Source organism: Alternaria triticimaculans (assembly GCF_023758025.1).
Source record: "Alternaria triticimaculans strain BMP 0046 chromosome Unknown scaffold_33, whole genome shotgun sequence".
NCBI classification, from domain to species: Eukaryota; Fungi; Ascomycota; class Dothideomycetes; order Pleosporales; family Pleosporaceae; genus Alternaria; species Alternaria triticimaculans.
The window spans coordinates 42,737-60,254 of NW_026055990.1; the positions used below are offsets into that span (position 1 = coordinate 42,737).

The 17,518-nt window shown below is 52.7% G+C and overlaps 7 protein-coding genes across 7 annotated transcripts; 3 read left to right on the forward strand and 4 right to left on the reverse strand.

Annotated features, from left to right (window-relative positions):
- Nucleotides 1-870: 870 nt before the first annotated feature.
- Nucleotides 871-2,136, reverse strand: J4E78_010468 (uncharacterized protein; the record flags this gene model as incomplete). The annotated part of the gene is made up of 2 exons (XM_049371046.1): nt 871-1,999; nt 2,045-2,136. 2 exons carry the CDS (start codon nt 2,134-2,136, stop codon nt 871-873), a joined length of 1,221 nt encoding a protein of 406 aa, XP_049217199.1.
- Nucleotides 2,137-2,466: 330 nt separating this feature from the next.
- J4E78_010469 (uncharacterized protein) lies at nt 2,467-4,424 on the forward strand (the record flags this gene model as incomplete). The annotated part of the gene is made up of 5 exons (XM_049371047.1): nt 2,467-2,491; nt 2,560-2,591; nt 2,643-3,824; nt 3,873-4,137; nt 4,189-4,424. The coding sequence occupies 5 exons, from the start codon at nt 2,467-2,469 to the stop codon at nt 4,422-4,424; spliced, it is 1,740 nt and encodes a 579-aa protein (XP_049217200.1).
- A 740-nt stretch (nt 4,425-5,164) lies between these two features.
- On the forward strand, nt 5,165-6,204 carry J4E78_010470 (uncharacterized protein; the record flags this gene model as incomplete). The annotated part of the gene is made up of 2 exons (XM_049371048.1): nt 5,165-5,889; nt 5,943-6,204. 2 exons carry the CDS (start codon nt 5,165-5,167, stop codon nt 6,202-6,204), a joined length of 987 nt encoding a protein of 328 aa, XP_049217201.1.
- A 480-nt stretch (nt 6,205-6,684) lies between these two features.
- Nucleotides 6,685-7,153, reverse strand: J4E78_010471 (uncharacterized protein; the record flags this gene model as incomplete). Its single annotated transcript, XM_049371049.1, has 2 exons — nt 6,685-6,811; nt 6,861-7,153. The coding sequence occupies 2 exons, from the start codon at nt 7,151-7,153 to the stop codon at nt 6,685-6,687; spliced, it is 420 nt and encodes a 139-aa protein (XP_049217202.1).
- A 1,830-nt stretch (nt 7,154-8,983) lies between these two features.
- Nucleotides 8,984-10,039, reverse strand: J4E78_010472 (uncharacterized protein; the record flags this gene model as incomplete). The annotated part of the gene is made up of 1 exon (XM_049371050.1): nt 8,984-10,039. One exon carries the CDS (start codon nt 10,037-10,039, stop codon nt 8,984-8,986), a length of 1,056 nt encoding a protein of 351 aa, XP_049217203.1.
- A 2,159-nt stretch (nt 10,040-12,198) lies between these two features.
- On the forward strand, nt 12,199-13,554 carry J4E78_010473 (uncharacterized protein; the record flags this gene model as incomplete). The annotated part of the gene is made up of 1 exon (XM_049371051.1): nt 12,199-13,554. The coding sequence occupies one exon, from the start codon at nt 12,199-12,201 to the stop codon at nt 13,552-13,554; it is 1,356 nt and encodes a 451-aa protein (XP_049217204.1).
- A 2,460-nt stretch (nt 13,555-16,014) lies between these two features.
- On the reverse strand, nt 16,015-17,353 carry J4E78_010474 (uncharacterized protein; the record flags this gene model as incomplete). The annotated part of the gene is made up of 3 exons (XM_049371052.1): nt 16,015-16,411; nt 16,459-17,063; nt 17,111-17,353. 3 exons carry the CDS (start codon nt 17,351-17,353, stop codon nt 16,015-16,017), a joined length of 1,245 nt encoding a protein of 414 aa, XP_049217205.1.
- Between the last annotated feature and the right edge of the window lie 165 nt (nt 17,354-17,518).

A 17,518-nucleotide genomic window follows, 5' to 3' on the forward strand; every position in this document is an offset into this window, starting at 1 on the left:
CAGAACAGCAGATTGCCAGAGCGGCGAATCTACAAATTTGCTGCTCATGCTTTTTGTAGGATTGCCAGAACAGCATTTCCTCAAATCTGTTCCTAACCGTTTCTGTAGCACTGCCAGAACGTCAAAATGTCATAATGTCAGATTGCCAGAAAGTCAGGCTGCTAGAACGTCAAATTGCCAGGACGTCAAATTGCCAGGAAGTTAAATTGTCAGGACGACATTTCCTCAAATGTGTTCCTATCCGTTTATGTAGAATTGCCAGAACGTCAAATCGTCAGAACGCCAAATAGCCGGAACGTCAGGTTGCCGGAACTTCAGATCGCTAGAACGTCAAATTGCCAGAAGGTCAGATTGCCAGAAGGTCAAATCGCCAGGACGGTAATTCTTCAAATCCATTCCTAACCAGTTCGGCTTGTGGGCGGAAAGACCAATTCCTGTTTCCCACAGAACCCACTCCCGCAAGGCTCTAGACGAGCTTTCTACGTAGTTATACCTGGACAGATATAAACAAGCCTGCGAGAAGCTTGCCTTATAAGAACGCGTCCCCCAGAAGCTCACAGTACGATAATCACTTTTGCTAGGGTGGTAGACTTGTGGAACACGACACTAGTGACTGGTAGCTATGAGCTATACGAGGGCAAGGATGCTGAAGCCTTGATTGAAGGGCTAGTCTAAGCTCGTCGTCGCTTGCTCCTACGTGTGACCGCGCTGTTGTATGTTTTTGATCTTTTTTGCGTGTGAGGGTAAAAAGAGCATTCTTTTTTGGTTGCAGCGGTGCAATGATCGAACGTGACACTAGGGTAACGGACAGCAATGAGCTGCCCAGTTGTACGATGATAAGGGTGTTGACCTGTTGATTGTAAGGCTGACCTAAGTTCTTTGTCGTTTGCTCCTGCGAGTTCCCTCTTTTTTCACCATCACAGTTGGCTCCTCCTCGGGCTCCTTCTTTATGCGCTTCCGCTTGACGAACTCCTTCTTGACTGTCTCTTCGAGAACAACGTCCTCTTCCTCCTTTTTTATTGTCACCTCTTCCTCCTTGACCTCAACCTTGGCGACAACCCGATCTGAGAATGCCTTGAGGTCCGCCGTGAACAAGACGGAATGCGCCCATCCAGCTTCTTTACCCCACAGCTTCCGAAAGAGGTTTCCAATGGCAGCGTATGTAGCAGCGGTCAAGCTGCTGTGCTTGCCCTTGCCGAACCTGTAGTCCTTCTGTGCAATCTGCCAGACATGGGTGTCGACGGGTACAGACTCGGACCAGCCGAGCCCAAAGAGACACACACAGTCTGCGACCTTTGGACCGACACCGTGGAGGGCAAGAAGCTCCTCATGTGCTTGGCGATATCCTTCTCGACCACCTTCAAGCATCTCCCCAGCGGGCTTCTCTTCCATGCCAAACTGCGGACACTCTGGATTGCTCAGGTCCTCCAACCACTTCAAGCCTTTGTCCTCGGAAACCATTCGCGCAGTCTTCGCGATGTACTTGGCGCGATATCCAAACCCAAGCTTCATGAGATGCGCTTCGACGTCGGGGCCCGAGAGGGCATCGGGTGTGGGGAAGTCGTGGTAGGGTATGTCGTCGATGGTGCCTATATGTGGTCCGTAGTGCAAGCAGAGATTGTGTACCATGCCCGATATGCGACTGATATTGTTGTTGCTACTGCATATGAAGCCGATGAGTGCCTCCCAAGCATCTTGTCGCAGGATCCTGATACCCGTGAACTTGGGTGCGCGCTTCTTGAAGTTGGCGTCGGAGGCTGCCCATTGCTCGTACAGCTGGCCAAGATTGGGCGCGAGGTTGAAGTAGTGCTTTATGAGAGCAGCGGTGTCGTCTTCTTCGGGAGCGACTGACTGCGCTTTGGACGGAGGTGGAGTAGGGAGAGCGGCTGTAACTGGCGGGTAAGTCGCGCGGTAGTGGAGATATTCAGCACCTTGACGGAGGGACAGTATGCGACCGTGAAGGGCCATGGACCACACGTCATCAGCTGACTTGCGCCATCTGGTCGCACGTTAGGAAATGCTGCGACTCGAGAGGAGAAGATACCTGAATGATTGTCCACATCGCAAAGTCGTGTTGATGCATAGCTCAGTGAGGCTTGTAGGCAGCTTGTGCCATTCAGCGGCGCGTAATGCCATTGCCGTTATAGTCGTGGTCTGCGCCAGAAGTGAATGATGCATCATGGGCTGGGTCTGGCCTCGATGACAGGGGTAGCCGCGCCAAGGGAACGGCGCGCTAAGGCAGGCCCCGACTTTCTCTCACACGTTTTCCGCGACGGCAACCGCAACCACCGCACAAGCATCGCGTCCTAGAGCCGGGACTGTTGCGAGTTGCTGATTCATCCACTGTTTCTTGATCAGATCTGCTAATTGCAGCTTCTCCCGCCATCTCACTCCCGACAGCAGCAGCATCTTACGCGGCTGAACACACGACGGCGCAAGAGCTCCCAGCAGCCACAACCGCCCACCATGAACGGCGATAGCTATTCCAGAGGTAAGCGAGTCTATCAGTACACGTACTGACTAGTGCACAGCTCCCAGAACCAAGACTAACAAAAGCAGACGGTGGCCGATCCAGCGGATCGCGCAACTACGTGAGTGCCGACACTCGTCGCGACAAAAGCGAGCGTACGCTGACTGAACAGTCCTCGAGAGATGACCATCGCGATCGCGGCGAACGGGGCGACCGTGGTGGCGACAGGCGCCGCCGTCGTTCTCGCTCCCCACGCCACGGCGGAGGCTCCCGCCGCGACTACGAGGTAGACACGTACTCTTCCAGCCGCGACTACCGTGAGCGCGAGCGCGAAGACACATACGCCCGCCGTGAGCGTCGCGATGACCGGGGCGAGCGTGGAGGAGAGCGTGGTGCCGAGCGCGGTGCCTGGGGCGATTCCTACTCCCGACGCGACCGACCTCGAGGAGGAGACCGCGACCGCGACGACGACCGTGGCCACCGACGGGAACGCGGAGACCGCAACGAAAGGGGCGGCGACCGATTCGGAGGCGAAGAGCGCAGAGGCGGACGGGGAGGACGCGATGGGGGCTTTGGTGGCGGACGTGATAGGATGCGTGCGCAAAAAGAGGAGTCTCCGCCATTCAACAAGCCGCGCGAGGCTACCCCCGATCTCACCACCTTCACCAACATCCAGAAGCGGGAGCGTCGCATGACCCAATGGGACATCAAGCCAGCAGGTTACGAGAACATCACCGCCGAGCAGGCCAAGCTGTCGGGCATGTTCCCGCTGCCCGGAGCTCCTCGCGCTGCGCCCATGGACCCGTCCAAACTCGCCGCCTTCATTTCGCCCTCCGCAGGAACCGCCACCGCTGCCGCCCTCGCAACATCTGGCGCGAAGCAGTCGAAGCGTCTCTATGTACACAACCTGCCCCAGGGCTGCACTTCCCAAGAGATTATGGAGTTCTTCAACAACCAGCTCAACGGTCTCAATGTCGTATCCGGCAACGACCCCTGCCTGTCTGCCCACATTGCTACGAGCAAGGAATACGCTGCATTGGAGTTCAAGGCAGCCGAAGACGCGACTCTCGCTCTCGCTATGAACGGCATTTCCATGCGCGATGACGGAGGCGCACCTGATAGGTCGGGTCTGTCTATCCGCCGTCCCAAGGACTACATTACTCCCACCGCCGACGAGAACGCATACCCGCCTGGCGATGAAGTTTCGTCTGTCGTCAAGGACAGCCCAAACAAGCTGAGCATCGTCAACATCCCCACCTACATCGAGGAGGAGCAGATTCGAGAACTCGTCGAGACCATGGGCAAGCTCAAGGCCTTCACTTTGGTCAAGGACACAGGAACCGACCAGCACCGCGTAGGTATCCTCCTAACCCACTGAAACTACTGAACTAACACAGCCCAGGGTATTGCCTTCTGCGAGTATGCTGACAACGGAGTCATCGACGCAGTTATCGAAGGTCTCAACGACATCCCCCTCGGCGATGGTAACCTCAAGGTTTCGCGCGCGACTGTCGGACTCCAGCAGACGACTGGTCTCGACGGTGGAGTTGGCGCCATCTCAATGTTGGCAGGAGCCAGCGCTGCTGAGAACCACGAGCACAGCCGTGTCATCTGCTTGATGAACATGGTCACCTCGGACGAGCTGCTCAACGATGATGAATACGAAGGTAAGCTCGGCAACACCACTTGAAACATTGCGCACTTCTAACATCGAACAGAAATCAAGGAAGACATCGAAGAGGAGTGCGGCAAGTACGGACCCATCATCGAGACCAAGATTCCCCGCCCCGCCGGTGCCCGCGTCAACCTCGGTGTTGGCAAGATCTACATCAAGTACAAGGATACAGAGTCTGCGCAGAAGGCTATCAAGGCGCTTGCCGGTCGTCAGTTCTCCCGGAGAACGGTTGTCGCGACAGAGTTCTCTGAGGAGGGCTTTGACGTCGATGCCTGGTAGATATGAGATTGTTTGAGTTGCGCGTTCGACTTCTTCGGGTTGTTGCAGTTGCACGCCATCATTGCCGCGTTGAGGAGTACCAAAAAGGGAGAGTGAAGCTCAGCATTTGTACACTAATTTGGTTCCAGGGGATGTTAGCATGCCCATCGCTGAGATGGTACGAGTATGTGATCGTATCTTGAACACCTAGGCTAGATAGAGTGCCAGAGTGCGCTCAAAGTAGCTTGCCTAGAAATCACACCGCATTGTTATTGCACTCGATGAATTTGCCATGTGAACACTGTTTACCGATAATAAAAGTGGTGGCCTGAACCCGCTACGGCACTGTTGGACCGCCCGTGAGATGATGATGAATTGGAGCTAATTCCGCCTTAATGCCGTAGCTGCCGTCGCTAAGCCCGACGCTACTGAAGATCAGAGAATCGTTTGGTCCGTGACGGTCCCATGTGGTTCGTCGCACTCCACAGTAGCTCGTTTTGGCGCAAGTCTCAAGGATGCTGTCCAGGAAGGTCTGGAACTCAGTGATATCATATCCCAAGAATGGACCATTTCGGTGCGGGACGGAGAGATTGAAAGCGAACCCCCGCGTGCCGTCAAGGTGCGCGCTTGCCCTAGTCAAGCGCGACCTTCAAGCCCACCGTGATATCACGACGTTAAAAGCGCAGGACCGCCCTCAACATCGAAAAGCTTCATCACCTATTCCGACCAATACATCCCAGGCTCGTAGCCCAGCAACCATCATGGCGAGCATCAGGCGATTCTTCTACTCCCAACTTTTTGTCACGCCACCCAAGCCCACCGGCGACCTAACTGGCAAGACTGTCATCGTCACTGGCTCTAATGTCGGTCTTGGAAAGGAAGCCGCACGTCACTTCACCCAGCTCAACGCATCCACTGTCATTCTCGCCGTGCGCTCCATCGAGAAAGGCGAGGCGGCGCGCAAAGACATCGAATCAACCACAGGCCGCAGCAATGTAGTCAAAGTCATGCAACTGGACATGTCATCCTACCAGTCCGTTCTCGATTTCGCCCAGAAAGCAAGCAAAGAGCTCGAACGAGTGGACATCGCAGTCCTAAACGCTGGTGTAACCCGCGCCGCATGGGAAGTCTTCGAACAAGACGAGTCTACCATCACAGTGAACGTCGTTTCCACCTTCCTGCTGGCTTTTGCGTTGTTACCAAAGCTTAAAGAAACGGCAAGCAAGCTCAACACCAGACCCACGCTTACCATTGTGAGCTCCGAGGTACACGAGTGGGCGACTTTCGACGAGATCAAAGCACCCGAGGGCAAGCTCTTCGAGAGACTGAACGAGAAGGTCGTTAATGGGAAGGATGTTAGCCTGAATAACCGGTACCAAGTCAGCAAGCTACTGGAAGTACTCTTTGTCCGCGCATTCTGCGAACGATACCCCGAATCGCAAATCCCAGTCTCCGTCAACCTTGTCAACCCTGGCTTCTGCCACTCGTAAGTCTACCGTAACTGTCTTTGTTGCATGTCTCATGCTGATCTTTTGAAAGCGAATTCGGTCGCGAAAATGGAATTGCCGTCGCAATTGGACGCTTTTTGCTTGCGCGGAAAACGGAAGTCGGATCGAGGACTCTCACGCACGCTGGTATTTCAGGTGTTGAGACGCACGGCAAGTATCTCAGTGATTGTGAGATTACGGAACCGAGTCCTTATGTGCGGAGTGAGGAGGGTAAGAGGGATCAAGAGAGGGTTTGGAAAGAGTTGACAGCGAAGTTGGAGGGGATTAAGGCTGGGATCACAGAGAGTTTTTAGGGCGGTGATACAGTGAATCAGCTTTCCAACTACATCCAGGCCATCGTAGACCTCTCAGAAAAGCGTGAGTGTCTAGAGACTATCTACATCCGGGCCGCAGTTGAGGTTCACAGGACGGAAGATTGCTATTTGGACCAAAAGCAGTGCAGACTAAACTCTCGTTTCGGTTCGTGTATGTGCCGAGATCAAGTTTACGGGTACTTATTGGAGGAAATGAGCTGGTCGGAACGTTTGGATGGAGTGGAGAAGTGGGTTAGGTGTCACCTTGATCGGTTGCGGGTGCACAAGCCTGTTTGGGAGTTGGAGGAGTGATTTTGCGGTCTTTGAGCTTAGAAACATCAGCGCGAGGTATGTTTTAGGGCCGAAGCCTTGCAACGAAGGCTTTCATGTATTGCACTCGGCTACTGATCACTACATGAAAATTATCAACACTCCCGCTTATTCACACTTTACAGTGGTCTCTCTGACAGCTGCAGTACTTCAAAGATCGATCTCAGTCGCAGGTCTAGCAATGTTGGCACGCCAGTGGTGCGCGTTTACCGCGTTCTTCTGGTAGACGTTGATTTCGAAGAACTTATTGTGAGCCGCACACTTGAAGTTCTTGAACCTATGGCAGTGTTAGAAATGGCCTTTTGCGCCTATTTCCTTGTTCTTACGTGTTCAGTTTCTCGAAGTTCGCATCGACAAGCCACTGCTCAGTCACCTCGACGAAAGCACCATCAGAGCCAGTGACGAAGTATCGTTTGCTGTCGAGTGGGCCGTAGTTGGTTTGTTTGACAACTTGAACTGCAAACGTTATGTCGGTTGCAGGCGGCACTGTATCGGATGAGACGATGTCGCTTTCCTTGGGGTAGGTGGCCCACGTCATGAAGGTCTTGAACTTGGGTTCATGGGACAGAATGCGGTTCCTGTATCCCTGAGTGTTCGCACAACAGAAGATGGAAGACATGATTGGCAATGTGGGCCTCGATCAAACTATGAGTGAGTGTTTGCTCGTGGCGAAGTGCTGAGCTTCGCGAGGAACGCATTGCATTTATGGTTGTGCAGTGTTTGATCACGACCAATCAACGACAGATACCTAGGTATGCACACTCGAGGCCTACCGCCTACGCTACTGAGCCCTAACCCTTTGAAAGGAATTCTTTGACTTCATCTTGCATGAGCGTGGTCGCACTGAGCCTGAATCTAACTTCTGGGTGAGCGATATGGTTGCAGGTGGGTCTTGCGCGTCAACACATGCCTCTGAACACCTAGGATATTCAATTTGAAGCCTCTATGTATGGAGCCTACTAGGTCTTCCATGTGGTCCGACTAGCGATAATCTGTCACTGTGTACTTGTTGCTCATCCAAGTTATCAAATGTGACTGGGTCTTTCTGTGACTTGCGGCATACACCGTATTAAACCTGAATAAGTGAGAAATCTCCAAGATCATGTTTACTTCAAATCTCGTGGCTACAATGTAAAATGTGACACGGAGTGTAGTAACCCTGGTGATACCTTGCGGAGACAGGCCTGTGATTCGCGAGAGAAAGGTGGGGTCGGGCATGTCCAACGGCGACCCCACCCCTACTGCATTGTCGCATGCATCATAAAATCATCGATAGGCTCTGATCACTCGAGGCCTACCAATTCGTATTCAGCTAATCAGCGCTCAGTCGACTTGATTATCGAGCATATAACTGCCCTCAACTCTTCAGTTCTTTTTGCTTTCTTTCCTCACCGTGGGGCCTGTGGCCGCCAGAGCGTCCATTCTTTTCCTGTTCCTTTCCATCTTCTCGCACCGCTCTTCTTCGTTTGTTCTGCCTCCCTGGGAGCCTGGAGCGTACCCTCGGAACACAGGAAAGCCACCGCTACACTCTCGTCGTAGCGTTTAATTTCCGGATCTAGAGCAAGCACCTTTCGAGACGAAGATCTACACCATCATCACCTTTTTATTGATCCGCGCTTGCTTGACCTTCGGGAAAACCCGACCTGTGTTCCGCCAGCGAACCAGCCTTCCCAGTACCCGCAAAGCGAAGAAGAGCAGCAACCACCCGAGACAGATGGACTCCCTCCTTTACCTGATTGCTCAGTATATTCCCCACGGCCACAACACTCTTTTTCACTTTCGCGTAATGAATATGAAGCCGTATCGTACACGTCGCTTCAACCTCAGCCTTCTGCGACCTTCCAAGAGCATCAAGCGGACCACACTTGCCAGACATGTGGACAAACATTCCGGCAGCCCTCCAAATTAAGGTAAGTTCAGGTTGAATCCAAAACCTCTTTCAGATACGAGCGCTAAGTTGTGATAGACTGCACTTGCGTACACACGAAACGTACAAATGCGAGCCTTGTGACGCATACTTTCGAGATAGCAAGGATGCCAGAAAGGATTTGGAGCGCCACAAACAAACCAAGGCCCATCGAAGGAAGCTTGGTATAACGCTTGGTACGCCGCAGTTTGTGTGTCCGGTTGAAAGGTGCGCGAAGAGTATGCCGCGCAAGGACAATTTGAACAGGCACATTAGATCTCAGCACCCTGACCACGCACAATTGAAGTAGAAGCTAGCTGAGAGACAAAATCAAGCCTTGACAATACCTATGATGGTCCGACTAGCATGCGTTCAGCCTTCAATGTGATGTATCAAATGATGGCATCTCGTGAACCGGTCTTTCTAATGCGCTTTCAAGTTTGACATGCGCTTAACACTGTAAAACTGAGAAACTAAAGGCTCAATTCGTCTATACTACACAAACTACAACTAAAGGGTATCGTCTCATCTAATCATAAACACCTAGTTCTTGAGCACGTAACGGTACCTGGGAAGGCCCTTCTCAAAGTCAACGATGACATCGTTGGCCTCCGACATAGGCCTGACCTGAACCCAAGCCTTGAGGTTGGTCTTCTTGGCCAACTCCAACATGTCGCGGATGTGCTGCCTGGTACCGATCAAGCTACCAGCGATCTTCAAGTTCTTGAAGATGAGGCCCATGGGGGAGAAAGAGGGCAATGGGTCGTCGGGAGCGCCGAGCTGAACGAAAGTACCGTTGACGTCGAGGAGGTTGAGGTACTGGTCGAGAGGGAAACCACCAGAGATGGTGGAGATGATGATGTCGAGGCCGGCGGCGTTCTTGTTCATCCAGTCGGGGTCCTCGCCGGTAGCGATGAACTTGTCAGCACCGAGCTCAAGAGCATCGGCCTTCTTGCTGGAGGAACGGGAGATGGCGACGACCTCGTCACATCCGAGAGCCTTCGCGAAGAGGAGGGCAAAGTGGCCGAGACCACCGATACCGACGACACCGACGCGCTTTCCTGGGCCGGCACCGTATGAGACGAGAGGGTTGTAGACAGTTACACCACCGCACATGAGGGGAGCAGCGAACTCTGAAGGAAGACCCTCGGGAATGGGGATGGCGAAAGCGGCAGGTCCACGCCAGTTCTTAGCGTAACCACCCATGGCCTTGTCGCCAGTGCTGTACTTGGCGTTGTAGGTCATGACGAAGTTGTTGCAGTTGCTCTCCTGCTTGGTCTTGCAGGGCCTGCAGCCCTCGCAGCAGTCGCTCTGAGCACCAACACCAACGCGGTCACCGACCTTGAGGTCCTTGACGTCGTCTCCTACACGGGTGACCTTTCCGATGATCTCGTGACCGACGACGAGGGGGTAGTCTGAGGGGCCCCAGCCGGAGCGGAGAGTGTGGATGTCGGAGCCGCAGACACCGCAGTGGCTGATCTCCATCTCGATGTCGGTAGACTCGAAATTCTTGGGGGTGTAGTCACCCCATTGCATGTTGCCATCGGCGGCGGAGGGGTCATGGGCGACCCATCCCTTGAAGTCTGGTGAGGAAGACATGATTGTTTGGCGACGTTACTGAATGGGGGGAGAGTGATGAGTGGTTGTGAGAGAGGTTGGGATTGTTTGATGAGATACAGAACCTACAACTACTTCTCGTCAGTCTTATACCTATACACATTTTCTAGAAGTTTTCCAGCATTTGTAATACATCAACAGACGGTATGAGGTTGCCGTTTCGTTATCCTAGTGTTTTGCTCTTTCGCCGATCTACGCCGACGGCATCGGACCCACTTTGACGACGTTTTTGAGCCTCATGCGGTGCGTGCGCACCATATCCGTTAAACCCGCCCTCACCGGTCCGATAAGGGTATGGGTCTGAGGCGACAAGACTGCAAAACTCTCGGACGAGGCTCGCGGTGAAGACGTCAATCTGGGGCCAGTTCCGTAACGTGTATCATCGATCTGCCGCGACACGTGGAAAGCTCAAGGAGGAAGGCGTTTCGCGCAGCGCTAATCTAGTTCCCGTTGACGTGTCGGGATTTAGAATCGATTCGAATCTTTCTATGCTTCTAGACCTGGTGGTGTTGTTATGTCGACATCTCAGAGATCTCCCTTTGCGTTGACCGCCAGGCTGAACACGCGCGCTCTCTTCAACATACAGCCCACCTCATGCCATTGTCTCATGCGCTTGGCCTAAAGCTACCGATTTGTTGTAGTTCTCAGAAAGAGCCGGGGTTGTCATGCACAAGATCGTGTGACCGGAAGTTGCATCATAACAAGTTAGCACATCAGGGACCAATTGAAGTAATCGCATAACTCAAGTAAAGATACTGCAGTCTTATTAGCGCGGAGATATCCCTTCTCATCATGCGAGTTTCTCCTTTATCCACTCCAGACCTTTTTTCAGCGCATGCTTCGCTTCTTCATACTCTTGCCACTGAAGATTCACTTCGGCCCTTTTACGTTCAAGCGGTTCGCGTCCTGGTATCGAGAGTCTTGCGTCATAGGTTTCAGTGCCATCATCGAGTTTGATCTTGATGATGCGCTCCTCTTCGACATGATCGCAAAGGATATTCCAAACATGTTTCGTCACTTTGTCGAGTATGAGTGTTGGTTTGTTATCTTCGTATCGACAGATAAGTGGTAGCTTGATGGAGAATCCGGAGGTGCGAGACCTCATCTCCAGGGGTAGTGTTCGTTCCCCGAAACCGTGTTCGGAGCCATACAACGCCTCATCTAGGGCCTTTAGCGCACTTGCCCTCATGGACACTGTAAGCTTTTTTAGAGACATAGAAGATCAGCTAGCCAGAGTATGTGTGTAGAAGTTGAATGTGATTTGCTTCGCGCAGATGACAAGGATCTTAGGTACTGTGTATTTTGCTTACCGGTAAGCAAGCCCAAGATTGCGCTGAAGTCACGCCTGCGGTTAGAGTGACCGTGCAAAAACCTTTTACAGTCGCTCAATGATAAGTCATATGTAGCTTGATGGAGTCTTTGAAGGCGTGAGTTGGGCAGTGCCACGACTGCACCACGAGGCGTTTTAGCTTAGCACTTCCAGGCGCTGCGTTTGCGGGTATGTGAAGCATGACGGTGAATTCTGGATACCAATATAAGGATATCGATAAAGGTCACAAGCTGCCGATAATGTGGCGATGAAGAACAATGGCTATGTTGAATTGCAGCTGTTGCATCGTGAAAATTGTTGGTGTTGAGATCTCGGGCGACATGGGCCGAAGCGGAGATGACGTCTAGCGTCTTGGCAGTCGTCATAGCCCAAACTCTCGGTGGCAGACGATTCTGGGGAAACCACGATGCCCTTCTACAGTCCCGAATTCGAACGTGTGACGTTTGGATTCCACGCGGAAATGAGTATCGTGGCTCGGTATGGATGAACCGCGGCGGGCAGCAATGTGAACATCTGAGTCCATGTCTTCAGATGATTGAGACAATGACCACGGCTACAAGACATGAGCAAATCCGCCTTCTTCAGTGTGTCTGGGTGATTGTATAGCCTTTGCGTGTGCGACAAACAGAGAGTCCAGGTTTCACACCATGTAAACCAGAACAAAGAAACCAATACGTATTTTATTGACAATGTATGCCCGCTGGAGCTTCACTCAAAATCTGAGAATACCATCTCTCCCTGCCAATATTCGCAGTGGGCGAGTAGGAATTCGCCGAATTGACTATCGACACGTCTCCATCAAGTGGAAAAGATGGCGCCTGCTGAAACCTTGACCGATAAGCATGCCGTAGGCGACCAGACTGAAGCTGATGCGGTATCCGTCATTAGCGGTGATGAAGACATTGAAGAACAACCGCGGAAAGATGCCCCGCTACCACCAGAAGTCAAACGCGGACCTGAAGATGAGCCTTTCGAAACTCTTAAGCACAAAGCTTCACAGCTCATCCTCGATCTTTTTCCTGGTTACTGCGCCCGAGACGTAAAGGTCGAACGCATGCAAGACGGAGAAAACAATCGCTTCCTCAGCGTCACGCTTTGCAAGATCCCACCTACGGCGCCATGGTACACTCCCCAGAGAATTCGCGAACTACTTCAGCCATGTCTAACAGGTCGGCCGGCACGTCAAAACAAGCGAAAGCGTCTCGTTCTCCGCATACCACACAATCCTGATCAAAACATGCACTATCAAGCTGTCATGCTAGCGTATCTGGGCCTGAAGCTCGAACATCCAGTCCCCAAGATTGTCACATTTGATGCGACTGCAGATAACGCGATAGGTCGATCATACATGCTCCAAAAGCGACTGCCTGGCCAACGCCTGGACGTCCTCTGGCCAACGTTGAACCAAGCCCAACGACTCAGTGCCGTGCGAGCCATCTCCACCATCCTGCTAAATGTAAGAAAGATAAGGAACAAGTGCCCTGGTCTCATCGGCATTCGCAACACGACCTACGATCTCAAAAACGATTTCGTCGGCACGGAGCCGATACCCATTCCCCGTTTCCGAAACACCACCAACGAAGTAAACTGGAACGTTGCACTTTCAGAACCGCAAAGCACGAAAGACTTCTTGCTCGACCTCTGTGCTCGCCAGCGTGCACATGCGACTGCTGCGAAACAACCTGGTGGCAAAGAAGTCTGGGTTAGGATCGTCAAAGTGATTGAGACATTACATGAGTCCGGCCTCATTCCAGATTCTTCACCGTTCCACTTCTACCATGGCGACTTCAATGCACGCAATCTTCTTGCCTCTGTAACCTCGGAGTCAGAAATAGCGATCACTGGAATCGTAGGCTGGGATTCCGCGCTATTCGCGCCGGCTTTCATGAGCACGCGAGCCCCGTTTTTCCTATGGAGTGGCAATATGGGCAGCGAAGGCGAGGAAGGCGGTGCGTTGGTCGAACCGAAGGAGGCGGATTTGTTGGAGGCTAAGCGTGCTTTTGAAAGTCTTGTGGGCGACAGCTTTCTGAAGGAGGCTTACTCCCCAGCGCTGATTCTCGCGCGCCGGTTGTGGCGCTTTCTGGTCAGTGGTTTCACGAATGGTGCAGATATCTTTCTTGCGGAGGAGATTGTGGAGGAGTTCGAGAGGTTACATTCATCAGCGTAGGCTGGGTGTGGATGTGCAGTAGGGAGCTACCGTAACGTAGGGTCAGATTGTTCGCCGATGCGGTGGTAGCCGGCTAGAAAACCCCCAATTTCGTAGTTTAATAGTAACGCGTTGTGATTGTACTAGGTGTTGACTCGGCAGCAAAGACAAAGAGGCTTCCTTCTCTGCAACGAGGTCGCTATGCCATCGCTCCCACCCCATATACAGGCATTCAGATTGGTATACTTACCGTCAGTCGTCATCGCGCTCCTTGAGGACAGAAGTTCTGTGATCAAGATCATACGCGTCGTCGTATGTATCGAAGAAAGCCGGTTTTGACATACCCTGTAGTTGGTGGCCACAAGGTTGCCAGCCATTCGATACCCAGCCATCTGGACAATAGAGGTGCTGCATGTACTCATTCGCAATCTCTTCATTCGCCTTAGGCCATGCTTTAATAAAAGCTGGTAGAACTGTACACGTATAGTCAGTACGCGGAACGAGACATGCCAGTTGTGGGGTTGGCCTTACTATCTCCACAAGTGCGAACTTTGATGACAAAGTCAAAATGAATCCCGCATTGCCTGCACTGGATGGCATATTCGTGGAAGTTGAAGTGTGCGTCAATCTCCCTCTCTGAGACGTCATGATTCTCGCCCAGCACATACATTATGATGCCAAATTTCTGAAGACGAATGCTGCCACTCTGACATGCATCAAGTAGGCTTTGGACATGTGGATCGCATTGAGGTCGTTCATACCGCACGTCAAACACGCCTCGCCCGCCGCAAGAGTCCCAACCCTTGCTGAGTACGAGTGTTTCCAGACCCATTGGCAGAAGCTTGTCGAGACTTCGCTCTTCCGGCTTGTCGAGAGGACCTAGCGTGGGTCAGCAAGTTACAGATCAATGACGGGTATTGCATACTAATCAAGAGTTCAAACGGTACAGCAAGATACCGCAGACTGGCAAACTTTTGGAGTGTACCCAACCTCGTATCGCTGTATTCACGGCGTTCGCACAACTCCAGAGCTTGAAGTCCGGGTTGTAGCGTCTCCAACAAGGCCTTAGCCTCAGACCACTGCCACTGAGTATTGCCCGTGGCATGTGTTGACGACCCCCAAGAGAAGGATGTAAGTGCCTTGCATGAGCCAAGAAGATTTTCCAACAATTCAAGATCACACTCGAAGTTTTCCAGTCGTATTTTTTCGACCTTGGACCTCTTCGGGGGACATCCCCAGGAAAAAGGGGGATCGCTGAGACTGGATTCAAGATAATCGTGGTCTGACAGGACTACTTCCCGTAGAGAGTCTAGCCGAAGGATGGGCGCTAGCCAGTTGATGTGCAATCCTAGCATTCGGATACTCAGTCTTTTCAGCCTTGTGAACTGGTGCACACGACCATAAGGTATCCCTAGGCTTGCGGAGAAAATAGGTAATAACGCCGCCTGTGGCTGGCGCTGGACCCAACTCCCATTCTCTCCTTCGGCACGTGCTGCTCCTGGACAACAATTCAGGGCGACGGTCTCGATGTTGGGCGTGAGCCATAGGATCAAGGCTGACTCCAAAGCACTGAATGCGTCTTCACCTTTGCGTAAAAGTGTAGCATATTCTTCGTTAGGAATGCCGAGACTCTCAATCTTAGAGCAAATCATCTGTATGTCTTGAAAGCTGCGGATGCGAGAGCTCATGTGCTCGTCTCCGATAGATACCTGGCCAACCTCTTTCATCTCTTTTACCAACGCACCTAGCGCAGGGTTGGTGATCAGACTCCTGATGAATCGGGTTGATGGTTCGGTATCGTAGCAATGATCATACTTTCTATACATCATGGTTGTGGCGGCGCGGTTAAGAGAGCGGCATGTCAGAGCTACCGATGCATAGTCGAGAATCGGCCGTCGGGGCCGGATTGCGTCGCCTTCGAGGTCTGTCACTGTAAATTTACTCGTTGGGTGCACAATATCGGGTAGGTATTCCAGGATTCTCAGTAGTATCTCGTCCGGTAGTGCACTGATGTGATCTCCCTTGTTCGTCGATGCGTCCTTCGAAAGCGGGAGGGATTCTGACAGCCTAACGCCGCCTCTGGCAAGGCTCCTTGTGGTCGGCCGTTCGCGGTTCGTCGTCTTGACCATGATGATTGATGGGACTTTCGAAGTATGGGTCGTTGTAGAGACGTATGTGCCACGGTGCCTGGAGAGGATGGGATGGATCGCACGGAAGGTGGGCCCCGGCGGTCAAGCTCGCTCCGGCAGCCGGTTGCCGCTAAAATCAAATTTGACCCCACCCGGCTGCTCCGCCGAGGCGTCAGTTTCGCGTTCGCCGCGACGCGCATCTTGGCGACACTTGATCACGACATTGACACTCAACAGTATATGCGAGACTCACTTTTCGACGCGATCAAATTGTCTGCACCTTAAATTTCCAATAAGAAAATAACACAGCTATTTGGCCAGCGCCACTGATGCATCGAGCCTCAAGTTCTCCTTAAGCAGCCACCGTCTGTACATGGAAAGGATAATCTGTGTACCCCTTTTGCGGCGGATCAGCGCCATAGAAGGTGTCGCGATCATACTGATTCAGCTCTAGGCCCTCAGCGAGGCGCTTCGGCAGATCCGGGTTCGCTATGAACCACCGACCAAATATGACGAGGTCAGCATCTCCGGACTCTACCTTCGGCGCGGCATTGTCTCTATTGAATCCACCAGCCGCAATGAACTTCACGCCACCCTTCTTTAAGATGTTTCGGAAGTTGACGAGCGTGTTGCCCTTGACCTTGACCGTCGCCTCCGCCTCCACGCCCTTGCCTCCTTGTGTGGTGTAAGCGGCCAGAGCGTCCATCTTGGCTTGCTCGTCGAGGACTTCATCGAAGCGCGGTTCGACCCTGGCTATCGTCAGCATCAGCCTGGGGGCCGAAGTGGTTCAACTCACATGTGGACATACGCCGGCCTCTCACCCTGCGGAAGCGACGCGATCTTCTCGCATAGGTACTCCCAGTGATCGTTGGGATTGCTGTCCTTGGTGTTCTGGAAATAGTTGTATGGGCTGAGACGGATGCCAACTCTGTCAGCACCGATGGCTTTGGAGCAGGCTTGGATGACTTCAAGCGGAAAGCGACTGCGTCCTTCGATTGACCCGCCATACTGATCCGTTCTCTTGTTAACATTGTCGTGTAGGAACTGATCGAGCAAGTATCCATTCGCGCCGTGAATCTCGATACCGTCGAAACCGGCCCCAACCGCCTTCTTCGCGGCTTCTGCCCAGGTCTTTGTCAACCCTTCAATTTCTTCAACAGTCAATGGCTTAGGTGGATGATCGGCGCACGCGACACCGTCAAGCCAACTACCCTCCATGGGCACGTCGCTCGAGCTGACCGTTGGCGCTCCGGCCCGGAAGGACGGTGGACTAGCACGTCCAGTATGCCACAGCTGGCAGAAGATGTACCCGCCTTTTGCGTGGACAGCATCGGTGACCTTCTTCCAGCCGGCGATTTGGGAGTCCGAGAATACACCCGGTACACCTGGATATCCGCTGGCCTAGTACAAGTCAGCGCGTTTGCTTCGACTGGTCGCGCACTACCCACGTATTTGGCAATGTCAGTAGCCTCTGTCAATTGCAATCCACCTTTGCTTGCGCGTTGGCTGTAGTACTCAACGTGTAGCTCTTTCGGCACGAATACTCCATCTCCCTCTTTGGTTGCTCGCATGCGTGTCAATGGTGCCTGCACTATTCTGTGCTCGAGATACAGAGGGCCGAGTTTGAACGGCGAGAAAAGCGCAGTCTCTTTGAGTGGCTTGAAGCCTGTCGGGCTATCTGCTTTCGGCATATTTGTTGGTATCGCACTTGCACTGATGACTGAGAAAAGGAGAGAATGAAGTCGTTGCTGCCACAAAAGATTTGTAACAGCTACATGGCTGCTGCTCAGGGTCTCCTATGTACCTGGCGCTAGTGCCAGAAACGGTGGTCGCCATCGTCGCAGATCCCATGTTAG